This window comes from Mustela lutreola, chromosome 7 (assembly GCF_030435805.1).
Source record: "Mustela lutreola isolate mMusLut2 chromosome 7, mMusLut2.pri, whole genome shotgun sequence".
Taxonomy (NCBI): domain Eukaryota; kingdom Metazoa; phylum Chordata; class Mammalia; order Carnivora; family Mustelidae; genus Mustela; species Mustela lutreola.
Window position 1 is genome coordinate 68,623,853 of NC_081296.1, and position 24,727 is coordinate 68,648,579.

General features: G+C 47.7%; 1 protein-coding gene across 8 annotated transcripts in view; it reads left to right on the plus strand.

Annotated features, from left to right (window-relative positions):
• Positions 1–24,727, plus strand: part of CAPN3 (calpain 3) — a 50,544-nt gene that overhangs the window by 16,921 nt on the left and 8,896 nt on the right. For 3 of the 8 annotated variants that reach the window (XM_059181272.1, XM_059181273.1, XM_059181274.1), the window contains exons 2-13: positions 9,304–9,373; positions 10,979–11,097; positions 12,889–13,022; positions 13,762–13,930; positions 14,768–14,911; positions 16,978–17,061; positions 17,907–17,992; positions 20,225–20,302; positions 21,044–21,204; positions 22,267–22,436; positions 22,827–22,838; positions 23,540–23,748. In XM_059181272.1, coding sequence (XP_059037255.1) covers positions 9,304–9,373; positions 10,979–11,097; positions 12,889–13,022; positions 13,762–13,930; positions 14,768–14,911; positions 16,978–17,061; positions 17,907–17,992; positions 20,225–20,302; positions 21,044–21,204; positions 22,267–22,436; positions 22,827–22,838; positions 23,540–23,748 — 1,436 coding nt within the window. Of the gene's footprint in view, positions 1–6,718; positions 6,803–9,303; positions 9,374–10,978; positions 11,098–12,888; positions 13,023–13,761; positions 13,931–14,767; positions 14,912–16,977; positions 17,062–17,906; positions 17,993–20,224; positions 20,303–21,043; positions 21,205–22,266; positions 22,437–22,826; positions 22,839–22,863; positions 23,320–23,539; positions 23,749–24,727 lie in introns of those variants that run through there. The other 5 variants (XM_059181275.1, XM_059181276.1, XM_059181277.1 and 2 more) reach the window with 4 other exon arrangements.

Consider the following 24,727-nt stretch of genomic DNA (forward strand, 5'->3'; position numbering starts at 1 on the left):
AATTCCAGACCCCTACCAAGAATATTTGAATCCTTGGATCCAGGGTGAAGCCTTAGAATCTGCATTTTAAACAGGCATCCCAGGTGCAGGTCGTCCAAAGACCACCCAGCCCAGGGTTGGTGTGGGCTGGTAGGAGTCAGTGACAGGACAGGGCCAGCATCCCCCTAGAGAGAGACTGCCAGGCCCCAATGTCCCCCCGCATTGCCTCCCAGCTTTTATTCGAGCTCTCCATCTAAGCACGGTAAAACTTTGAAAAAGCTGGGCTTCCTTATGAACGTAATTCTGACGCACATGAAGCCTTCCCTCCCCAACCACGTTTTCTGCCTCAAAGGTCCTGAGCTTGTAGCGGTGGAAGCTTGCTTGTTGCCACGGGGCCCGCTCCAACGGGGACTTGCGTTTGAAGTTGAGTTACCCACCCTCCACAGATTAGAGTCTCTGAATGGCTAGTCAAGGTCTTTGGGGGGATGGGGCAGGGACATCAGGAGAATGAAGGCTTCATTAACCTCAGACAATGGCTTGGAGCAGATTCCTTCTATGCATTCAGCAGCCTGTATACGATTAGTGTATACAGCATGTTTCGAAGGCCCCATGCTATATCCCATTGGCCGCCGTGTCAAAGGCATGAATGCCTTTTGCTGAGGCAGGGTAAGCCTCTTGGTAATTATATTTTTTCTTTTTAAAGAAAGAATCCCAGCAAGGCTGGTGGAAGTAGCCTACAGGTCTCCAAGCCATTGTGGCCTGTCCTGGGGCTGTCCCTGGCTCTCTCACTCCCTTTGCTGGCTCCCTCTCTCACTGGCATGGTGTTGCCCCTTGACCGTGGGCTCAGGGGCCTCCAGCCAAAGCTGCTGACTCTGACCACGGCCTTTCTCTGGGCTGTGTTCATTTGCATCGTGCTGCTGAGGGTGGAGGAGCTATATAGGCTTCGGCCCATTCACGGGAGGATTAGGCCTGGACGGAGGGTGCAGGGGGAGAGAGGCCACAGCGAAGGCCTAGCTCTACTCCCTGAGCGGTCACCATGCCCTACCTGCTGCCAGGGTTCTTCTGTGACCGCGTGATCAGGGAGCGGGACAGGAGAAATGGAGAGGGCACTGTCACACAGCCCCTCAAGTTTGAGGGGCAGGATTTCCTGGTTCTCAGACGACGGTGCCTAGCTCAGAAGTGCCTCTTTGAAGACCGTGTGTTCCCAGCAGGGGTTCAGGCCCTAGGCTCCCATGAGCTGAGCCAGAAAACCAAGATGAAGGCCATCACCTGGAAAAGGCCAAAGGTAGGGATGGGAGGGTTGGGGCTTCAGGACTCAGTTCTTGGGGACAGGAGATCAGGTGGTCCAGAGCCTTGAAGCCGTGGGTTCTCTACCTGAGTGAGGGGTTCATCAAGGTTCTCTGACCCATGTGCCCCCAGAATGCTTTCCTGCTTCCTCCTGAAACTGGACATGTTATTTTCTATTCCCGAACAAGAGGTTACTCTAACGGTCTAGAGGTCTTGGAGCCTGTGAATATTTTTAAGAGAGCTAACACGTTGGCTTTAATGCATAGTAAAATAGTAAGCATTAATTGATAATCATGTCTTCTTGAGAGTAGGTGTTCTGGGGAGGGGAAAGTGGAGTAGCTACGAGCCCTGAGGCTCACAGTTCAAGGAGAGTTCCATGGAAGGTGGTGAACCGTTAAGAAACAGGAGGTTGTGGGAGGCTGGAGTTGCCTTGTGAACCTTGCGCCTGAGGCTGTCTCCTTAGGGATGCGCCGCTTCTGTTTAAGCAGGAAGGTCCATGCTGACCGGCCAGACTTCTCACAAAGCAAAGTGATGCATCCACATTTAGGATTATGTGTTTTCTTGGAGAATTGCTTCCTTTCTCATTATGTGATACACCTCTTTATCTCTAATATTCTTCGCTATGAAGTCGGCTTCATCTGAAATTAATACAGCTACTCCAGTTTCCCTTTGATGAGTGCTAGCATGGCATATCCTTCTCTAGCTCCCCAAGGCTTTACACTTAAAGGGAGTCTCTTGTAGACAACATACAGACAGGTCTCTTTTCTATCCACATTCACAATCTCTATCTTTTCATTGGCGGATTTAGACCACTCATATTTAAGTGATCATGATACAGCTAGATTCCTATCTACCATGCTTGCAACTGTTTTCTATTTGTTACCATTGTTCTTTGCTTCTCCTCTCCCCCCTCTTCTGCTTTTTTAGTAATTTAATATACTACATGATTCCATTTTATCCCCTCTCTTAAGTGTATCAGTTATACTTGTTTTAATGTTAATGGTTATGCTATAGTTTCCAATATACATGTACAACTAATCTAATTCCACCTTCAAATAACACTATGCCATTATATATGCAGTCTAACACTTGATCATAGAAAATGCCCAGCTCTTCCCTGGCTTCCCTTCATTCGTTTCACCTATGCATACACTATCATTACTCAACACACTGTTGTTGTTATTATTATTACTTTAAATAAAGTTATCTTTAGATTAAGAATAAGAAAAATACTAGTTTTATTCTACCTTCATTTATTCCTTCTCTGAGCTCTTTCTTCCTTTCTTTATGTAGGTCCACGTTTCTCACCTCTATCATTTTCCTCCTCTCTGAAGCACTTCTTTTAACATATCTTTAAAGACAAGTCCACTGGCAATGAATTCTCTCCGGTTTTGCTTGTCTGAGAAAGTATTTATTTCTCCTTCAGTTTTTAAAAAATATTTTAATTATTTATTTGACAGACAGAGAGCACAAGTAGGCAGAGAGGCAGGCAGAGAGAGAGGAGGAAGCAGGCTCCCCGCTGAGCAGAGAGCCCGATGTGGGGCTCGATCCCAGGACCCCGAGATCATGACCTGAGCCGAAGGCAGAGGCTTAACCCACTGAGCCACACAGGTGCTCCTCTCCCTCAGTTTTGAAAGATAATTTCTTACATATAGAATTCAAGTTTGTTGGATTTTTCTTTCACCAATTTAAATATTTCAGTCCAGGGTCAGCTGGGTGGCTTGGTCAGTTAAGCATCCTACTCCTGATTTCAACTCAGATCTTGATCTCAGGATCAGGGGTTCAAGCCCCAGTGTGGAGCTTAATTAATAATTAATTAATAGTTAATAGTTAATTATTTTCAATCCAGTCTTTCTTGTGTGCATGGCTTCTGAAGAGATGTCTGCTGTAATTATTATCTTTGTTCCTCTATAGGAAAGGTATTTTTCCCCTCTTGGCTTCTTACAACATTTTTTTGGTCTCTGATTATCTGCAGTTTGAATACAATATGCCTAAGTACAGTTTTATGTTGTTGTATTTTGGTGGCATTTACACCCTTTGATGTTCCTTGAGCTTTCTGAATCTGTGGTTTGGTATCTGTCATCAATTTTGTAAAGTTCTTGGCCACTGTTACTTCAGGTATTTCTTCTGCTCTTTCTTTTCCTCTAGTATTTGGTTACACATGTGTTACACCTTTTGAAATTATCCCACAGTTTTTTTGAATGTTCTGCTTCGGGTTTTGGGGCTTTGGGATTTTCCATTATCTTTCCCTTTGCATTAACTTTGGGATGTTCCTCTTGTCTCGCCTTCAGTCTTACTGCTTTTCCCCCCTTGTCTTACCCAGTTTGTGGATGAGCCGATGAAATATATGTTATAGTGGTTTTTATTTACATCATTTCCTTCTGATTCTTTCTTCGTGTTTCCATCTCCCTGCTTATATTAACCCATCTTTTCTTGCACATTATCTACTTTTTCCATTAGACTCCTTGACATACTCATCATGGTTATTATAATAATGATTCCTGCCTGGTGATTTTGAACATCTGTGTCATATCCTACCCTAGTTCTGCTTTCTCTCTTTAGGCTATTTTTGTTTGCCTTTTGGCATCCTTTGCAGTTTTTGCTGAAAGCCAGACAAGTTGTGTGCAGTAGTAAGAAATGGGATGGAGAAGCCTTTGGTGTGAAGATTTATGTTAGGCTGACTAGGAGCTGTGTGGTGTTTAATGCCTCCAATATCTGTAAGGACCAGACCTTCAAATACCTCTAGTATTTTTGTTTTGCCCCTCGCCTCACCCTTCTCTTGCCTTTGGGCTTTCCTAAGTCCTCCCCATCAGTGTTTGCACCTTGAAGGTCTTCAGCTCTAAGTGGTTGTTATTACAATGAAGCCCTGTTGATGGGGTGTTAAGGGGGGAGGGGAAGTGTTCCATAATCTAATGACTAAATCTCCATCTTTGAATGGGCCCATGTGACCTTCATACACATTTCCCCACTCTATAGCATTCTTCCCACCCACCCCTTCTTAGGTGAGAAAGGAAGGCTAAAGGGGGCTGGAAGGGACTCAGTGTCCTTCCCCCAAGTTAGATAAGACTCTGGAAAAGAGGGGGATCTTTCATAGACCTTCACCATGAGAACTTGGTGGGATTTTTGGCAGTAAAAACCATGAATGTGTGGGTGGGAGGTGAGGAGGACTGTTCCAATTTTGACCTCAAGAAGTTTCTCACTCTCATGCTAGTTCACACTCAGCCTCCAGAAATTAACCAAAATACCTGTTAAGTGTTACCATCACTTTATGGCTTCAGCAGCTTCTGCTCTAGATAAGCACATCTCAGCTGTACATTTCTAGTTTTACTTGTGTCCATATTGCAGGGTGGGGGATTGCCCTGCAATATGGACACAAGTGGACAATCTCAGTTCTCTGATGAGTCCAAGCAAAGATGCTGATTTTCAGTTTGTTCAGCTTTTTCTTGTGGTGGGGACAAGAGCAATGACTTCCAAGCTCTTCACATGTTGGAACTAAACCAGAAGTCCACATATACCTATTTTACCCCACCTTTTTAAGTGTATGTTTCTATTTATTTTATAATGCACAGTATATGTTAGGACAATCAATATACACATATATAACTTAAAACCAGTAAGAATACTTACATAGGGTTGCATGTTCAAAATATTTTACCAATGGAGGTAAACAATAAAAGTTTGGAGTCACTGTGCGAACCATGGTACCCAAGGATTGAGGAAATGGTCATCTGTTGTTCATTGCTGGGATTCCATCATTGACAGATCCAGTCTCCAGGCTAAATAATAACCAAAGGAAGAGCCAGAAATCTTTGGTCCAGAAGCTAAAATAACAGAGCTGGGATAATTTACCTTTTGTTCTTATCAGCCAACACAGGCAGGCCTTAAACCTTCTGGGGGATATTTATGCAGTGTTTTTAAGTAAGGGGAGAGGAAGAAGTAGGTGGTAGGGAGAGGGTATTTAGCCAAACCAAAGCATGTTTATAAATTAAACTTCAGTAGGCTTGGCAACTGATCCTCACAGAACAGACATCTTTTATGAGGACAAACAGTTAAGAGCCCCTAGGCTGTGGGTTTCTCCGGAGGGCAGGCTGGATGATCTCTCATTTGTATTGTATCAATTCCCCCAGCTCTGTGAATACTTAGGGGCTCAATTCATGTTTGGTGAACCATAGCTAAGGTAGTGTTGAAGGTAAATGTGGTATATTGGGGAATCTACTACTGTAAAAAAAGGTAACTCCCTTCCGATACCTGGACCTCCAAACAGATAATGAATGACCAGAGTAATTAGTAGTTGCTGCTACCTTTTCAAGTAGCCAGTCCTGGAATTGGTGAAGCCAGCATCTGAATGCATAGTCCCAAGGAGAAGAAGCTATACCTGTAACAACTAAAAAATGTAGCTATAAGTCTTGTGTTTGAGTCACTATGTAATACAATCCTTATAACGGGGCAGAACATCCAGTAGTCAAAGGTTTCAGCTGGCAAGTGGGAGAGGCCCAAGATAGCTTAAACCAAAGAGAAAAAAAAACTCATAGAATTTGAATGTTCAAGGGTGATGTTGGATTCAGATACACCTAAATCCAGCCCTCAAACCGTGTCATCAAGACATAGTCCCTGGGACGCCTGGGTGGCTCAGTGGGTTAGGCCGCTGCCTTCAGCTCGGGTCATGATCTCAGAGTCCTGGGATCGAGCCTCACATTGGGCTCTCTGCTCAGCAAGAAGCCTGCTTCCCTCTCTCTCTATGCCTGCTGCTCTGTCTACTTGTGATCTCTCTCTCTGTCAAATAAATAAATAAAATCTTAAAAAAAAAAAAAAGACATAGTCCCTAATAGTGTCTATCTTGTAGATCTATCATTTGTTTATCTATCCATCATCACCTCCTTCCTCTCCCCCTATTCCCATCTGTTCCCTCTGAGCTGGCTTTATGCTCAAGCAGACTAACTTTGCAAGGGGCAGATGTGCCACTTGGCAGCTTCAGGCTGACATTCTATCAGTTTAGCAACTCTAGCAGAAGAATGTACAGTTGACCCTTGTTTAAAACGCATAGGTCCTCTTATACACGGATTTTTAAAAAATATATAAATCCAGTACAGCACTTTAAATGTATTTTCTCTCCCTTATGATTTTCTTAATATTTTCATCTTGTCTTATGTTATTGTAAGAATACAGTACAGAATACATATAATATACAAAATATGTGTTTAATAAGCGACTGTTTAGTTTATTGGTAAGGCTTCCAATCAAAAGTAGGCTACTAGTATTAAGCTTTTAGGGAGTCAAAAGTGATATGTGGATTTTTTATTGTGCAGGGTCCAGTGCCTCCCATCTCAGGGTAGATCAAGGGCCCACTGTTTTTTTTTCCTCTATCCTTATAACAAAAGCCTTAGCCTACCTGATTGGCCCAGATTTGATCACGTGCCCATCCCTGACCCAGTTCTCTCTCATTCACTAATTGCCCCGACTATTTGGCTAGAGCTGGGTGAAGGGAAAAGCTCACCAGAAGGGCCATTTGACCGTGGACCTGTTCCCCAGTGAAAAGGTGAGGTACAATCCTGGAAGAAGGGGGTATTTTCCAAGGAAGCAAAATACTGGGGAGACCAAAAAACATGTCCGCTATACCTTACTTGGCTTCTTTTAAAGAGGAAGGAGGTTTGGGGCACCTGGGCGACTCGTTGGTTAAGTATCTGCCTCAGGTCATGATCACTGGATCTTGGGATCTTGTCAAACCTCTGACTCCCGGCTCAGTGGGGTGTCTGCTTCTCCTTCTTCCTCAACCCCTCCCCAACCCCACCGCATGGGCACGCTTTCTCTCAAGTACATAAAATGTTAAAAAAAAAAAAAAAAAAAAAAAAAAAAAGGGAGAGAGAGAGGAAGGAGTCTTGTCTGGAATAATGAGTTTTACCTTTTCTTTGTGGGAAATGGTTTTTAAAAACCACAGTCTTGGGGAACCTGGCTCAGTCAGCTTCAGTAAAGCATGTGACTCCTGATCTCAGGGTCAGTAAAGCATGTGACTCCTGATCTCAAGGTTGTGGGATCTACCCCCACACTGGGCAAGGAGACTACTTAAAAAATATTAACAAAATCTTAAAAACAACAACAACCGCCCCCCCCCAATCTGGACGTGATGTTCTCTTTATTACCAGATAGTTACTGCTTCTAATTTTTGGGGGGGGATTTTTTTGGTGGGGGGTTGTTTAGTTTTTTAATGCAGAGAGATAGGAAATATTTTCTTAGGGGAAAAAATACATCATGAGTTATATTTATATATCTAATTCAACTCTAACATTGCAGATTTGTTACTTAAATTATTTAATATTACATATTTTCTCTTATGGTAAAAAAAAATCTTGGTACCTAATGATATTAATATAAATTCTTATCATATAGCATACATGTCAAAGTTTTGAAATAATGACATTATTGTTATTATTTCTTATGACTCATATTTCTTTATGTCTTGGGTTTTTGACATTAGGATATATCCCAAGAGGAGTAAAGAGTCAAATACTATATTTTAAGTCACTTGAAAGAATTCTTTTTATGTGCAAGATTATGTCACCAACTTGATATGCACTTAGGCTCCTTTGCTTCAGTTTGCTTTTAGCTTTTACACTGTTTTTTGTTGTTGTTGTTGTTTTTAAATTTCCTTTCCTTCAATTTTTGCTTTTAATTTTTTAGTTTTTTTTTAAGTAGGGCTCCATGCCCAACATGGGGCTTGAAGTCACCACCCTGAGAAAGAATAGCAACGCTCTACAGACTGAGCTAGCCAGGCACAGCTTGGCTTTTAATTATGTACAGATTTACTCGGTTCCTAAGTCAAAACTTTTTTCAGTTATATTCAGTTTTAGTTTCATCACTATTCCCACCACTTTATTCCCTCCTTCCCCCTACAGGTAACCTTTTTAGGAATTCTTGTTTAGGGTTTATCCTTCCATTGCTTTAAGTTTCAGATGGGAGGTGCACGTGGCGTGATCTAATAAGCAAGACACTCCATCCAGTAGGAGGGAGAGATCCCCGAGCACAGGGAGCTTCAACTCTTTCCTCACTCGGGTATATGGAGTTGTCATGATGGGGGCGGGCATGGGGGGAGAGAGACACGCGCACACACACAAGGAGAGACAGAGAGAGGGAGGGCTGGGTCACAGAGATAGCAATATTTCTTCAAACTCTGAGGAATGGTGTTAAAACCAAAACAAAGAATCTACAATTATTTCAAGAATTTCCAAGTTAAAAAACAAAGCGTTAAGACATAGCAGGAGAGACAAGAGCGCCCTCTGTTGGCCTCTGGTGGACTGCACGTAATCTGTAGTAACCTGAAACTGCGGGCCCTGGTGCTTACTGGGTTAGCTTGAGTAAAGAAATGTACCCTTGGGGCGCACTAATCTCAGCTCAGGTCTAGAACTCTCAGAGTTGTGAGTTCAAGCCCTGAGTTGGGCTCTACACTGGGTGTGGTGATGACTTTAAAAAAAAAAAGTACCCTCAATTGACCAGGGGACCTGCAAAGCCCACAGCAAATTTACTCTGCTCTCTCCAGCTCTTGAGTCCTATAGACCCTGGGATATATGCTGACTCTAAATAGCTATGTTACCACATCTTGACAAGAAAGTCTTTATTTTCCTTCTTGCACTTATTTTCCTGGCATAGAAGAAAAAAGAAAGAAAGAAAGAAAAAGCAACAGCCCTGCTTTCTGTTGTCCCTTCCAAAAATAAGGTGGTATTGACGCTGCCCTCTCCAGGTATATCCTTACACAGATTGTATGTCAGCGTGTGGGAACAATGTAAAACAGTGGGAAAAGGAGGCATGTTTTTGGCTTCCACCACTGACTAGCTGTATATCCTTGGGCAAGTTCCTTAACCTCTCTGAGTCCTGGTTTCCTTATCTGAAAAATAAGAATGATGGAGTCCAATTCACAGGCTGTTTCTGGGGGCTTATCTGAGTGGTATACACAATGGTTCTGATGTGGGATGTCAGTATGACCTTACATAATGGACCTCACTAAACAATAGCTCCTACTACTGTCATTTCTTTTCTGTTTCACAGGAAATTTGTGAGAATCCACGATTTATCATTGGTGGAGCCAACAGAACTGACATCTGTCAAGGAGATCTAGGTAGGCAAGTCCCCTGGCATCACTGGTCATTTTCCAGACAATCAAGGGGTGATTAGGTGTGGTCCCTTTACTGGAAGTAAAGGGACAATAAAGGTGTGGTCCTTTGCAGGAAATGAAGGGACAGTAATCTGGTTTGGGTCTTAAAGCATTTGCGAGAGAAGGTTTTTAGAACACTACTTCATGCCCATGTATCTGTGTGCCGGTGATGGCTTCATTTACTTTCTGTTCCTTCCACATCCCTCATCAGTTCTTTGTCATGTCATGGGAGATAGGCCTCCTGAGAGTCTCAAGGCCATCTGCACACCTCCCTCCACAAGAGAAAAGCCTTGCTTCTAACTGTACCCACTCCCTTAAAAGAGTGCTCTGAAACTGTCTGCACACCAGGCACATCCCTGGAATCTGTATGGAAGCTGTTTGCACACAGAAAGCGTACCTGTGACCCAAACTCTTGTTGAAATTGCCCCAGCAGCACTCCATATGAAAGGAGTCTCCACACAGATGACAGTTGTCACGGGGGTGCACGTCCAGTGTTCTGTCTCGGTGGTTAGCTTGGCTCTTCTTGAAGTAGTCTCTTCAGGGTGGACCGCAGGAAAGCTCTGTGAGGCAAAGTTGGAGACATCAACAGATATAGTTTACAACTTGAGGAGAAAGAGCATCCAAGACCCAGTGGAACAAATTTGGCTTATTTGGCCCCAGAAAGAGAGGTTGAAGAGGTTTTCAGTATCTGGGTTTCTACACTTTGGAGAAGGCTGCCTATAGAGCCCTGGGTGAGCTCATAGTCTGGACCTTCTAAGAGAAACTGTTTCAAAGGGGAGGCTTGCTTCTTCTTGCGGGGGAGCAGGACAGGGTGGGGAGGAGGGCTTCTGACAGCTCTTGGTCTCCCCTCTGCCAGCTCAAGGATGCCATCACGTCCACAAAGCAAAACAAGGGCCTTGCAGAACTTAAACCAGCCTCCCTAGAGCGCATCTCTGTGACTGTCAGTGTACCAGGCATGCCCCCTGGGTGCTCACTGTCTCTCTCTCTCTCTCTCTCTCTCTCTCACACACACACACACACACAGAGAGAGAGAGAGAGAGAAAAATGACTATATGCCATACTCTGCCAGAAAGGAAGTTCAGGGAATAAGAGAATGTCCTCATCTCCTTCCACTGTGAGCAATATATTCATGCCACCTATAAACTGGTTGCCAGGCATCTGCCTAACAGACTTTCCTTCCAGTACCAGGGGGCTTGGCTGGTGGTCCTCAGATGCCCAGGCTCCACCCCGAGGGGGGAAATGCATTACCATTGCAAAGATTTCATACAGGTGTTAGGAAGAATGACCCAATGTTGAACTACTGCTCTGTCTTCCTTGAGCTCCAAAAAGGAAGTGAGCTTATATTACAGATGGAGGAATTGCCTACAACCTTCAGGCGAACCAGTCAAAAGTCAGAAGTTACCCTGACCAAATTGTCCAGGGACTGCTAGCCAGCTGCTCTGGGTGGACACCTCTGGAAGCAGGACAGTGAACACTAAGAGAACTCATTTGGCAGAGACATAGAAATGTCAGCTGGAATCCGGTCTTTCTCTTTCCTGGAGGTGACCTCTGCCCTGTGCTTGCCTGCAGGGGACTGCTGGTTTCTCGCAGCTATTGCTTGCCTGACCCTGAATGAGCGCCTGCTTTTCCGAGTCATACCCCATGATCAGAGTTTCACCGAGAACTACGCAGGGATCTTCCACTTCCAGGTGAGGGAACTGGAGTGTAGTTGAGAGGGCCAGCTGCCATCCACACACCCGCTGAACCCCCAGCACACACACACACACCCCTGCGCCTCCTGGCCTTGACTTCCCAGCAGCTTCAGGAAAGTTTCCACCCACCCTCCCAGCCTTGGCTGTGGGCAGTGACCCCGTTAAGGCCTCAGGCCTTTTGAGGAAGCAGTTGTTTACTCTGCCCCCTAAGCCCATCACCCCTCCCACACCCCCACCTTCCGCTAGGCCCCAGAAAGGCAGGAAGACATCCTGTTTGCTGGCCTGTGGATCTATTTTTGCCTCTCCAGCTGGCTGGCTGCTGTGTTGTTACTCACAGCCCTTCTCAAGTAGGTCCCTAAGATACTAGCATTGGGAATTTGTAGGTTCACAATGGGAAAGCCCTACGCCCTGCCTGACTATGGCTCCTTTTCTTTGTTGCCCTTGAAGGCAGGTCTGCATGAAATCTTGCACTCACCTTTTCTAGGCCCTGGAAGGAAAGTCTCGTCGGTCTGGGCACAGGCTTCTGGTTCAGCCCATAAATGAGTCTTTCATTTCCAGATTCAATGAAACCACTGGAAATTTTCTAGATCCAGATTGTCCTATCAGAGAGCCAAATCCTGGTGTTGACCCAGAACTGAAGTGAGTTCCACATGTTGGGATCTAGCAGTCTGGGGTTCTGAGGCATCAACCTGTTTCCAGCCCCGGAAGCTCCTAATGTCCCAGAACCAATCCAAAGCATTACTTGATGTTCCTCCTGACCTTATATGTCAGCACTGAAGACCTCAGAAAAGGCCTCTGTTCAGGTTCAGTCCTGCTGCCCCCCCACCCTCCCAGAGCATGCGTAAAGCAGCCAGGTCCCCATTTTTGTTTCCTTCCTGGGCCATCAAGCTGCCAGTTTCCCTCTGATATTTAAAAGGTCTTATGACTGAAGGGCCGTAATATATAAAAACCAGGTAGATTTTTACTCTCTTTTCAATAAGGGAGAAAATGTCATTAAAGGAAATAAAACCCTATTTGGCCTTCTTCAGTTAAAACTGATTTGTTCAAGAAAGAACAACATCCAGGGACACCCGGGCGGCTCAGTCAGTTAAGTGGCCAACTCTCGATTTCGGTTCAGGTCATGATCTCAGGGCCGTGAGATCGAGTCCCGTGTCTTTGCGCTCAGCATGGAGTGTGCTTCAGATTCTCTTCCTCTCCCTCCAGCTCATGGTCTATCTCAAAGAACTAAATAAAACCTTAAAAGAAAAAACAAAACATCCAGAACTGGAATGATTAGACAATGTTCCTGTTATAGCCAGAGTATATTCTGGGGCACTTCCCTCTTCCCTGTCAATCTTTCTTCTTCAGCAGCAATTTCTACCTTGTGTGTCATCTCTTGATTGATCTTTAATCAATACATCACCTTCACCTAGACTAGTAGTTCTGAACCCTGAGTGCACATTAAAGTCAGCTAAGATACCTAAACTATAATACGTAGACCCAGGAGAGCAGGAGAATGAAAATCTCAAGTCCTCAGATATGCACGGAGCACTTACCATTCCCAGGACTGGGCTGGACTGTGTGGAAGGGAGAAAGTGGTATGCACCCCACTTTCTGCTCTCAAGAATCTCACAGTCCAGTTAGAGAAGGATGCACACACCCTAAACCCAAGAGTATGGACAAGCACCAAGAGGCCAAACAGAGGAAATGGGGCTGCTTGCCAAAGAGACTCAAGGGAATGTTGGAGTAGAGAAAAGTATCCCAAAGGTGATCTGACGATGTGCCTCTGTCCTTGATGCTTTTGTGTAGTTCTGGCGCTACGGAGACTGGGTGGATGTGGTTATTGATGACTGCCTCCCAACTTACAACAACCAACTGGTTTTCACCAAATCCAACCACCGCAATGAATTCTGGAGTGCTCTGCTGGAGAAAGCTTATGCTAAGTAAGGCAATGCTCAAGGATGTGAGGTGGGACTAGAAGTGGGGATTGGGGCAGCTGTAAAATCCAGCCCAAAATCTTGTCACAAGAGGAGGCATTTGTGGTGTGTGTGTATGTGTTTGTGTGTGTTCAACTGTGACCCAGAGTCCGAGACGATCGGGTCCAGGCAGCAATGTCTGTAACTAAATATGCTATATTTAAGGATAGAATGAAGTCATGTATAGAAGATCTTTGGATTCGGCCTCCTATCGTGAGCACTTTAATTCTGCCTTCCGAGTTAAAGTTTGGTGTTGCAAGTCTTGGATCTGAGCATTGTATCTCTGAAGCTCACGTCCCAGGGTTTGTCTTGGCTCAACCTCCTGATCTTGTAGTATATGAATAAAGTCATGTTGCTCTCACCTTGGAAGCTCCACCCCAGCCATTACTAATGGATCTAATAGAACCCTTCCTTAGGGTTTAGAATGTGGTGGAAAGAGAACTACCAGGAAGTGGGAATAGCTGGGTTCCAGTCCCAGTGCTTCCGGGTCTCTGGTGCCTTGGGTAAGCCACTTAGCCTTTGGAGCACAGTTTCTACAACGCAAAGAAAGGGAATCACAGTATCTATCCCATTAGCTTACAGAGTTGTTGGGGAATTAGGCAAGAAGACAGCACAGGACCTGAGAGTAAAGTCCTGGTGGCATGGCTCCTGGGTCATGTCCCCTGAAATGCTGGGACCTGGGACTGGTCTTCATTCTCTCCCCAAGGCTTCACGGTTCCTATGAGGCTCTGAAAGGTGGGAACACTACGGAGGCCATGGAGGACTTCACAGGAGGGGTGACCGAGTTTTTTGAGATCAAGGATGCTCCCAGAGACATGTACAAGATCATGAAGAAAGCCATCGAGAGAGGCTCCCTCATGGGCTGCTCTATTGATGTAAGTTGGGGGTGTGGGGTGCAGGGTGGGGAGCAGCCAAGGTGCAGGAAGCCCCTCATGTGATGTAGAGTAGTGTAGGGCTTTCCTCTGGGATGTGGTAGATGTTTTGTTTTAGGAAGCAGGGACTGGCTCTCAACTTTGAAAATTTTTCAGGGAAGAAGTGTCTCTGCGGATTTTCACCAAAGAGATGGGGCAAAGACATTCCAAGCCCGGGACTTGAGGTAGAAATAAGTCCAGAGGCCTGTGTCAGCATGGGCCTCCTGTGGTTGGTGCTGCTCAGCCCCAGCCCGGCCCAATTAAGCTGACCACATACCTGTTCTGGACCAGAGCCCGCCATTCCCTAAGACAGCCTCCTAGTCACTGAGCTTTAGGACGTGGGCTTTGTGTTGTCACCTGGGAGAAGCTTGGTCAGCAGGCACCGTCTCAGTGCAGTGGAGTGGTGTGAGCCGAGACTGGGGCCAAGGGGAAGGAGATGGTAGACTGGCCAGGCCTCCTGGCCAGGAAACACACCTGCCCTGGGGCCTGCTTAGTGTGTAACAGTCTTGGCGCTTTCCATCACTGAGGAAGGGACCCAAGCAGAATTCCTGAATTTCCTTCCTTTCCCCATAATCCAAATGGGTCCGAAAGCATGGGAAGATCAGCTAGCATTAAACACCCATCGATGAACATTTTCTTTGTGTATCACTTTTCTCCATCTTGTCTCCATTCACACCGTTTATCTCTCCTCTTTTCCTTGTCTGTCCCCTTCCTTCATTCTGTCTCCTTCCCTTTCTGTCGCCCTCCCTTGTTTGCTCTCACTCCTTCTCCTGGACTGTCCCTGTCCCCACTGGGCCTCAGGATGGCACAAACATGACCTATGGAACCTCTCCTTCTGGACTGAAAATGGGGGATTTGATTGCACGGATGGTGAGGAATATGGATAACTCGCAGCTCAGGGACTCAGACCTCCTTCCCAGAGGCTCAGAGGACAGACCGACCCGGGTGTGTACACCTCCAATTGTCAGGACTGACCAACCCCTCTGGCATGCATGACCGGGGCCTCCTGGTGTTAGACTCCCCTCAACAGACAGTGCTTGCACACTGACCTCTGCATGGGCCTCCCAAGGGTCTGGGTTGGAATATCTTGCCCTCTCCAAGGCTCCTGAAGAAGGTGGGAGAAACCGGATTTGGAGGGAATATCTGTGGGAGCTCCTTTCTATCCTGTGGTCCTGGCAGTATCTCTGATAACAAATTAACAAGTAGAAATACAAGAGAGACTTCACGTATTCTAAAATACTTCTCCTCTTCTAATTCATTCATTTGTTCATTCAACACATATTTATTGAGCTCCTAGTGAGTGCCAGACACTCTTCTAGCAAACAAACAAAATAGTTTTTGTTCACTAGAACAGTCTCTTCCCTCATGGCGCTTATATTTGAGTACTTTCGGAATAATGCATGTTCACTGAAGAATGCTGACTGAGCCGTACAGAAAAGAACAGAGGAAAAATTAACCTACATTCTCTCCCATCTAAAGGTAGTAACTCTTAAGTATTTAGTAAACATCCCTCTAGGATTTTTCTTTGCATACAGTTCATCTAAATGTTTATTTTTAAAATCTCATAGTCTATGTACCTCTTTGCAGCTAGGCTTTGTTCAGTTAGCCTTATGTTCATAATGTGCCAGTATGAATTATATTGTTAATGTGTCTCCTAAAGCATTTTTTAGTGGCTGCATGGTATGCCAACATAGCAATAGGTTATAGTTTGTTAACCCAATACCCTATTATTGGAAAATGGAATTGTTTCCCTTTCTTGTATTGGTTGTTATTTTTTAAATTATTTTTATTAACATATAATGTATTATTTGTTTCAGGGGTACAGGTCTGTGAATCGCCAGGCTTACACACTTCACAGCACTCACCATAGCACATACCCTTCCCAATGTCCATAACCCAACCACCCTCTCCCTACCCTCCTACCCTCAGCAACCTTCAGTTTGTTTTGTGAGATTAAGAGTCTCTTATGGTTTTTGTCCCTCCCGATCCCATCTTGAATGCTATTGTGAACATCCTACGAGATACGTCTTTGTGTGTGTCGTGATGATCCTCTGGGACAGACTGCCGGTGGAAATGTACATAAGTAATGCCAACGGAGTCGTTTCAAGTGGTGTCCCAGGTTTAGACGTGAGGGATGTGTGGATCTCCTGCCCTATCCCTTTCTGTTCAGTATGGTCTGGGTCACGTAAGGACTGAGATATGGAAGAGGCTAATTGCCAAAAAGCCCAGGGTCCATCCACAACCCCAAACTTGAAAAGGCTCATGATTTGCACAGTCCGGCATGGCTCCCAGAGCTCATGTAAAACCACAGAGAAACGGTCTAGAGCACCCTGGGCATTGGAGACCCTACCCTCTGCCAAGCATTCTTGGGGCTGTCCCTTGGGGATTTCTGAAAATGGAAGAGCTTTCCCTGCCTCCTTAGGCTGAGTCGTGTCTGAAGCAAGGACTTGCTTCTGGCCTCCAAATTCCCTCCCTGGATGCTGTGACTCTTGATTTCTTGAGTATGATGTTCTTGGTGGATCTGGAGGAAGTGAGGGGATATACAGAAAGGAGGTTGGACCTATATGTTTCATCTAACCTCTTTTCTCACTTCCTTTCTCTACTGGGAAGAGTCAGCTCTGGGTGGGCTCACGGTAAGGGGAAGCCCGAGTCCAGGACAGCCTCCATCTGTCCCTGTTTCTTCTTTTAAGACCCCAAGAGATCCAGAAACGAGGGGCAGGGATCGTCTTACCTACCTCGACATTGTCGCAGCCTCACATGGATCTGTGGTGGTCAGAACAGACCTTTTCAGGGCAACCAGCTTGAGGGAAACCACTCTTCTGGGCTATGTCTTCTTGACTGTCTAAAAGGGCCAGCAGTGGTCCTCGCGTGGCCGGGAGGCCCCCTTTCAGAGCGTGGAGGATTCCTGTCCTCACAGAACCTGGAAAATTATCTCATGTGCGCTTTGTCTCAGAGGTGACAGAACTTCTGGCATCCAACCCCTGACAGGCTGTCTGGTTTTTGCTCCACAGACGATTGTTCCAGTTCAGTATGAAACAAGAATGGCGTGTGGGCTAGTCAAGGGCCATGCCTACTCGGTCACTGGGCTGGAGGAGGTGAGGCTGGCAGGGCAGGCGGGCTTGGGAGCCACTTGGGTCGCCTCCCAAAGTCAGGACTTAGCTACCTGAGCCCTTTCACCTCTGCAGGGTTGCCTCCTCTTGGGCGGGCGGGGGGAGGGGTGGGGTTCTGCTCAAGGTCTGAGTCCAGACCTGTGGCTGGAGGGGGCCCCTGGAACTGTCAAGGTGGATCTTGCCACCAGGTGGTGCTCAAGTCATCTTTGCTTTCAGTGCTAAAGATGGCAGTTTTCCCAACATTTCCAGGGAGCAAATAGAAATCACTTCGGTTTTATGGAATTAATTTCACAGGCTCTCGTGTTTCCTGTTCTCTGGGAGGTAAACAGTTACAATATCTTGCTCTTCCTAACACGTCTGGCTGGAGACAGGAACCTTGTCAGGACCACTGCACACAGCTGAGCAGGCTGTGCCCCATCCACAAGGATGGGCAGAGACTGGAGGAAGGGGCACTTTTTTTGAATTGGTCCACCTATGGGGGCCATTTGTCTGTAGCTCCTTGGCCTGCAAGGTGTATTTTTTTTCTAATTCAAACAAAGACACCTAGAGTGCTCGAGTGGCCCCACAATATTCACCATGCCCATTCTCCCCCAAAGCTCATAATGGCCAGGAAAATCACTTCTCAGCAGACAGTCAAGCCCTCACCTCTGCAGACTCAGTTCTAGGGTTCTGGCATTCCCCCTGCCATTCCACAGAGTCTCCTTGACCAGGACCTGGCAGGGCAGCCCCTGTACAGGATTCTCTCCCTAACACCACCCTAGCTCTCAGGGCAAGACAGAAAACCTTTCCAGGAAGGCCCAGACCAAGAGAGCCTTTTCTCTTTGTCCAAGGCCCTGTTCAAGGGGGAGAAAGTGAAGCTGGTGCGGCTCCGGAACCCCTGGGGCCAGGTGGAGTGGAACGGCTCGTGGAGTGATGGGTAGGTGAGGGGGGCCCGCAGAGCCTGGGGCCAGGCTTCGCTGAATACCACACCATGAGAGTACTACAGATGCTTGGTCTAAAATTACCCTCAAAACTCATGATCCTCAGAGGAGAAGAGGGGACATGGGTTCCAGGGAAGGGCCCGCAGAGGAGCGAGGGGAGCTGGGGGATCCAGAGACCCTACAGATGGCCACTGGCTGGAAAGGAAACTTTCTAGAAAGCGTGGGGTAGGTCCAGTAGAAACAAAGTTTGAAGGCTGGAGTCTGGATTTCCCTTCTGTTTCCTTGTCTGTAAAATGGGAACAGTGTTACCGCTCACATGGTAAGCTGGAGAGTACCTAGCCAGTGCTAAGATTTCCTTTCCCTCAGTGTCCCCATAAAAAGAACACAGTGCCCCCGAACGAGCTTGCTAATTATCACCGAGAGGAACGAACTGGGTGTAGGAAAAATAACAAACACTGGAAAGTTATATGATGGCTCAAAAACATTTACAGAGCTTTTAGAGGGCACCAATCACTGGTTCCCAATTGCTTACACTGAGTGGGGGGTGGGGCAGCCCCTTGAGCTCTTTCATTCCCAAGAGGACATAGCAGGACTCAGTAGCTGTGCCTGTGCTCTTCAGCCTCTGGGCTTACCTCCACCCAGGGCGCCATCATTGCTGATTCACTCAGCTCTACCTTCACTTAGCGTCACTGAGCACTGGCTGGACAGCAGGCACAGGTCTGGGCACTGAGGCTGGCTCCTGAACAGGCAGCCTCCCCGGAGAGACTGGGATAATCTGCTGACTCTAGTCTTCTTATGGCCTCTTGCAGACACCGACCATGTTCCTTCCCTCAGCAGTGAAACAAATCCCCACTTCTTCTGTGCCAAATAGGCGGCAGGCCCCACGCTACTACCTGGGAACTTAGAAATGAACAGGGAAACATAGGCCCTGCCCCTGTGAATGTCAAGTTCCAGTGGGAAGGACAAAACAACCACTAGTAATGAAGATAAAGCTCCTGAAGATAAACCTGCCCCTCACCTAGTTTGGGTGGGATATGGGAAGAGTAGAAAAAGGTTGTGGGAGAGATTGGCATGGGATCTGGGCTCTCTGGTCTGGGAAGGCCCGTGGTGCCCCATCAGCTGTCCACTGGCCCGGGCCACCCACCGGGACCCTCACTGTGTTCTCCAGCCCCATAGTTTGGTGTCCAGCCTTAACCCACATCCTACCAATGCCTCCATGCAGGGACTGCTGACAAGTGGGGCCCATCTCTGGATCACTCAAGGAGACCACGCTCCCTGCTCTGGGTCCCTCCTTCTGCTCTCCGGAACCTCCATTTTCCCTCGAGCATTCCCTGACCCCAAGCCCTTCCGCAATCCTTCACTTTGCCAAGGACAACCCGGTTTAGCTTTATTCTCCTCAGCATGCCTGAAACACAAATGCGCTTCATTTCCTCCCTCCTGGGGAGAGTGTGGAAGACCAGCCAGCCTTTAGAAACATGCAGCCAGGCTATTTCCTGGAGGGGTAGGAGAAAGGAAATGTTTACATGCTTGGTCTTTTTCTTAGAACTCAGACAGTTACTTATTAGAGGGCAGGTGCTGTTCTAAAACTTTTGCATGCATAATTTCATTCATTGCTCATCGGAGCCCTCTGAGTAGATGATAATACTCATTCCACTTTTGCAGTTGGGGAAACAGACGCTGAGAGGTTCAGTGACTTTCCCAAGGTTACACAGCTAGTACTGGTAATATTAAATGGAATCCTAGGGGACACTGGGGTGGCTTCGTCAGTAAAACGTCTGAATCTTGATCTCAGCTCAGGTTTTAATCTCAGAGTTGTGAGTTGAAGTCCCATGTTGGGCTCCCTGACTACTTAAAAAAAAAAAAAAAAAAATCTAAATCTAAAACCAAGTGGAATCCAGTCATTCTATGTCCAGAGATCAACTTTTAAAGTGTGAGGAGGGATTTAAAAGCAAAACAAAATAAAACAAAAAAAAAACACCTCAGCCCTCAGAAGGATCAAGCCCTTACAAACCCATTTAAGGTCTTATTCCTATGGATGGTGGGAAGCCATTATTGGGTTTTACACTGAGGGGATCAGATCAGATTTCCAATTTGATGCTTCATGCTTGCTACAATTAGAAGGTGAACTACTCTTTCAGGTTTTTTATATTCCTCTTGCTACTCCTGTCCCAACCTACATCAGGCCTCTCCTTCTTCTTCCTTCCATAATACCTCCATTTTCCCTCCAGTTGGAAGGACTGGAGCTTTGTGGACAAAGATGAGAAGGCCCGTCTGCAGCACCAGGTCACTGAGGATGGAGAGTTCTGGTGAGTCCAGAACCCAGAGGGACTCCAAAGGGTAAGGGATGAGGTGGGGAGCTGATTTCTCAAACCTCAGTGCCTGGAAAGAGGCCATCAGACCGCAGCCCCCAGGAGATCTGGGCCCTATTCTCCTCCAGTCCGAGGCCCAGCAAGGATGGGGTTCTGCGAGGAGCCAGCCCAGTCACCGTGGTGACTGAGCCTGGGACCAGGCCAGCATGATGTGGCTCCTGCCTCGCCCATGCCCCTCTGTGGTACATGCCACTCCAGCCACTTGCTCCCTGGCCTTTGTGGAGCTGTCTTCTAGACAAAGCAGCTCTCCTTTGCTCGCCCAGTGCCACGCTCACCCTCACTCTGATCATTTCTAAGTGGCCCTCAACTCTCAGCTTAAAGGGAACTTTCTTCAGGATCTCTGTTTTGCTTGCTTCATTGTCTGTCCTTCCCTAAACTGTCTTTCTGCTGAGCCCAGCGCAGTGCTTGGGTCCAGTGCAGAGGGACACGGTTCCATTGGAGAACTGAATTGCTGCCAAGCTCTCCCACCAAGGACACAGAAGTCTGAATCATTACCGGAAGAGATGGTAGTATGGGGTGGAGACATGAGAGTGGATAGTGTTCACCCTAGAGAGGAGTGACAGGGTCCTCTCTGGCACCACGCCCAAGTTCGTCTGAGTGGTCTGATCGTGCTTAGCTTGTCCCCGAGTCTTACCTTTCCCAGCCTCCCACACGGGCCTCTCTCTTCCAACCTCTCAGGATGTCCTATGACGATTTCATCTACCATTTCACAAAGCTGGAGATCTGCAACCTCACGGCTGATGCCCTGGAGTCCGACAAGTTGCAGACCTGGACGGTGTCTGTGAACGAGGGCCGCTGGGTGAGGGGCTGCTCTGCCGGAGGCTGCCGCAACTTCCCAGGTGGGAGAGGCTCAGGGTTGGGGGAGGGCTCCAGGAGGAACTGAGCCAGTACTATGTTCTGGGAGTATCTGATCTTATGAGACCCTCCCCATTTTACCAAGAAGGAAACTGCCATGCCGAGGAGTGTGCAGTAGGGAGCTGGTAACAGCAGGACACCGTGTCAGGAGGGTGCTGCATTCGTAATGCTGAGGGTTGGAACTGAACACAGAATTCGCCTCGGCTGCAAGGCTGCAAGCCAGAGATGAGGAAAGCTGGAGCAAGTCCCAGTGGGGGATATCGAGGGAAGAGGGCAGATTCAGGGGACAGGATATTGGGAGGAGTCCGTGACGAGTGACTTCAAGTTTCTCAGTTTGGGGGAGCCCAAGGGAAGGTGTCAGTGTCACAGCATAAGACACACAGGAGAAAAAATTGGACGTGTTGTTGGTTTTACGGTGGAGCTGGCTGTGGGCTTGTAGGGAGGGGAGTTGAGCTGGGGACCTGGGGAGTTTGAGGCCCCTGTAGAATAGCCAGGTGAAGATGTGCCGTAGAGAATTGGTTGCATGGATTAGAATGGTTCTTGGTGGTATGACTAGAAGTCAACATGTATCTGTGGAAGGACGGAAAGAAGGGAAGAGGAAGGAAGGAAGACAGGAGGAAGAGAGGAGGGGAAGGAGGGACGGAGGGAGTCTGGTGGAGACGGGGCTGGGGTCTACATCATCCTTGCGCAGGGACAGCCCAGGGGGTGCAGAATAGTGGGGTGGGAGAGAGGCCTGAGACCACAACCCAGGGGCCAACAGCATTTCAAGGGCGGGTGAGGAAAGGGAAGCCATCAGCAGAGAATGATAATCACAGCTCGGAGAAGGAGGAGGAGCCACACAGCCAAGCAGGGGGGCTCCATCTGCAGAAAGGTGTGGGCTACCCACTGCTCCCCCCACATCGTTTGACAAATGCCTGAATCACTCCTTCTGTATTTATTGAGCAGTTAGGGGCAGGAGATCAGTAGGACTCCTCTGTCTTACTCCTCTTCCTGCCCGTTCCCTGAGAGGCACATCTGAATGCACATTTCCTTCCTGGGGGGCACAGACACTTTCTGGACCAACCCACAGTACCGTCTGAAGCTCCTGGAGGAGGACGATGACCCCGACGACTCGGAGGTGATCTGCAGCTTCCTGGTGGCCCTGATGCAGAAGAACCGGCGGAAGGACCGGAAGCTGGGGGCCAACCTCTTCACTATTGGCTTTGCCATCTATGAGGTGTGCAGTTCCTGACTGACTTCCGCCCCAGACACTCCAGCCACTGACACACCGCCCCAGATACTCCACTCCACTCCTGGCCTCCAAGGCCAGGAGCAACACATTCCTCTGAGTGGAGGGTTTGGGGACTTCCCCAGTACTCAGTGTCCCCTCCCAGAACTCCTGGTATCAGGCCCACTTGTGTCAGAATCTCCTAGATATTTGCCACAGGAGGAAAAACCCGGGATGGAGGAGTGGAGTGGGGCTGGGGCTGGCCGGATCAGTGGTGGGAAATCAGGCTTCTGCATGCATTCCACAGTGGCTGGCTTTCCCGTCCCACGTGCATTTCATCCCTGTGCAGATGTGAAATCCACAGAATCTGAGCAGCTTCTTTTTCTGTTTTTCCTCAAGGTCCCCAAAGAGGTATCGAAGCGGCAGCAGTCAGCAGTTGTGCACAGTGTTGCCCGGGGGTCCTGTGTCCATCAGTGGCACATCGGGAAGCTTCCTGGTGGGGTTTGAGGGCAGGACTATGATAGGGGAGGGTCTTGCCTGTGTCACGAACTCCAGAGAGGGTGCATCAGGGTGATCTCCCGACTGTCACCGTCACGATGTGCCCTCTCTCCCACTAGAGACTGTCACACACATGCTCTCAGACATTTATATTCATATCTCTCTCTCTCACACACACACACACACACACACACACACACACACACACACACACTTGCTCATACTCATACACATTCACACTTACAATTAATACACTGTCACACGCATTCTGAGGGTGACTGCCCTCTTTGGGATGGAGGAATCGCCTCCCTCAGACCCCAGCCAAGGCCCCTCTGCCTCCTTGGGGTCCCTCCTCAGCCTGGAGGTGATTTGGAACTGACCAGCAGCAGTTCTGGTAAGTGGCAGAATGATAGACTTGACTTTCACTTCCGAATCACAACAGAAAAGGAGGAAGAAATGGGGTAGGAACTCCAGGGATGTGGAGCTATTTGAGGCATTAATCATGACTGTGAACTGGGTGACCAGAGCCAGGAAGAGACCCCTGGAGGGGGACTGTAAGCAGGACAGGGCATCCTTCTCAAGGAGCTCCATCCCTTGGCTCTTCTCTCCGTCAGATGCACGGGAACAAGCAGCACCTGCAGAAGGATTTCTTCCTGTACAATGCCTCCAAGGCCAGGAGCAAGACCTACATTAACATGCGAGAGGTGTCCGAGCGCTTCCGCCTTCCTCCCAGCGAGTACGTCATTGTGCCCTCCACCTATGAGCCCCACCAGGAGGGAGAATTCATCCTCCGGGTCTTCTCCGAAAAGAGGAACCTCTCAGAGTGAGTCAGCCCCCTTTGCCCCACCTGTCCCTAAAAGCCCATTCCAGAGATTGGAGGCATGGGGTGGCTAGACCGGTCCCCTCTAGGAGTCCTGGGATATGCTGACCAGCAGAACCCTGTTCCTCTGCTCCTGAGCCACTGGCCACATCTCCATTCAGTCTGTCATCCCACAGTTATTTATTGAGCACCTACTGTGTTGCAGGCACTTTTCTTCTAGGCTCTGAGGATAGGGCAGTGAATTGAACAAAGAAATCCCGGCCCTCATGGAGCTTAACATTCTTAAGAGGAGACAACAAGACCTGGGGAAACATACATATATGTGTTAGAGGGAGATAAGTGATAAGAAGAAAGAAAGAGGGGGGGGGATGCTTGGGTGGCTCAGTCATTAAGCGTCTCCCTTGGGCTCAGGTCATGATCCCAGGTCATGATCAGATCATGATCCCAGGGTCCTGCATTGGGCTCTCTGCTCAGCAGGATGCCTGCTTCTCCCTCTCCCTTCTTATGTTCCCTCTTTCGCTGTGTCTCTCTCTGTCAAATCAATAAATAAAATCTTTAAAATTAAAAAAAAGAAGAAGAAGAAAGAAAGAGAGTAGGGAACAGGGATAGGAGGCATTGGGGGTGATGGAGCCCTTAGGTCAGGTGGCCTGGGGAAGCCAGCATGGCCATATCCTGCATTTTTGGTCACTGAAGATGAGTTCATAAAGCCCAAATCCTCTGAACTCTGCCCCAAAAGAAACACAAGGCATGAGTAGGTAGCTGGGCTTGGCTTTGGGATGCTCTGGGCAAAGCCAACAAGAACCCACGTGTGTGCCCTTGGCTGCTGGGGATAGCGCCGACACAGGGCTAGTCCCCGTGGTGGGAGACATTAGTTCCTGCAGTTCCTTTGAGGTCAGTCCCGACTTGGCTCTGAGAAGTTGAGTGTCCTGAGCAAATCCTCTCTGCTTCCTGCCCACTCCTGGTGACTCTGACAGTCCCTCCC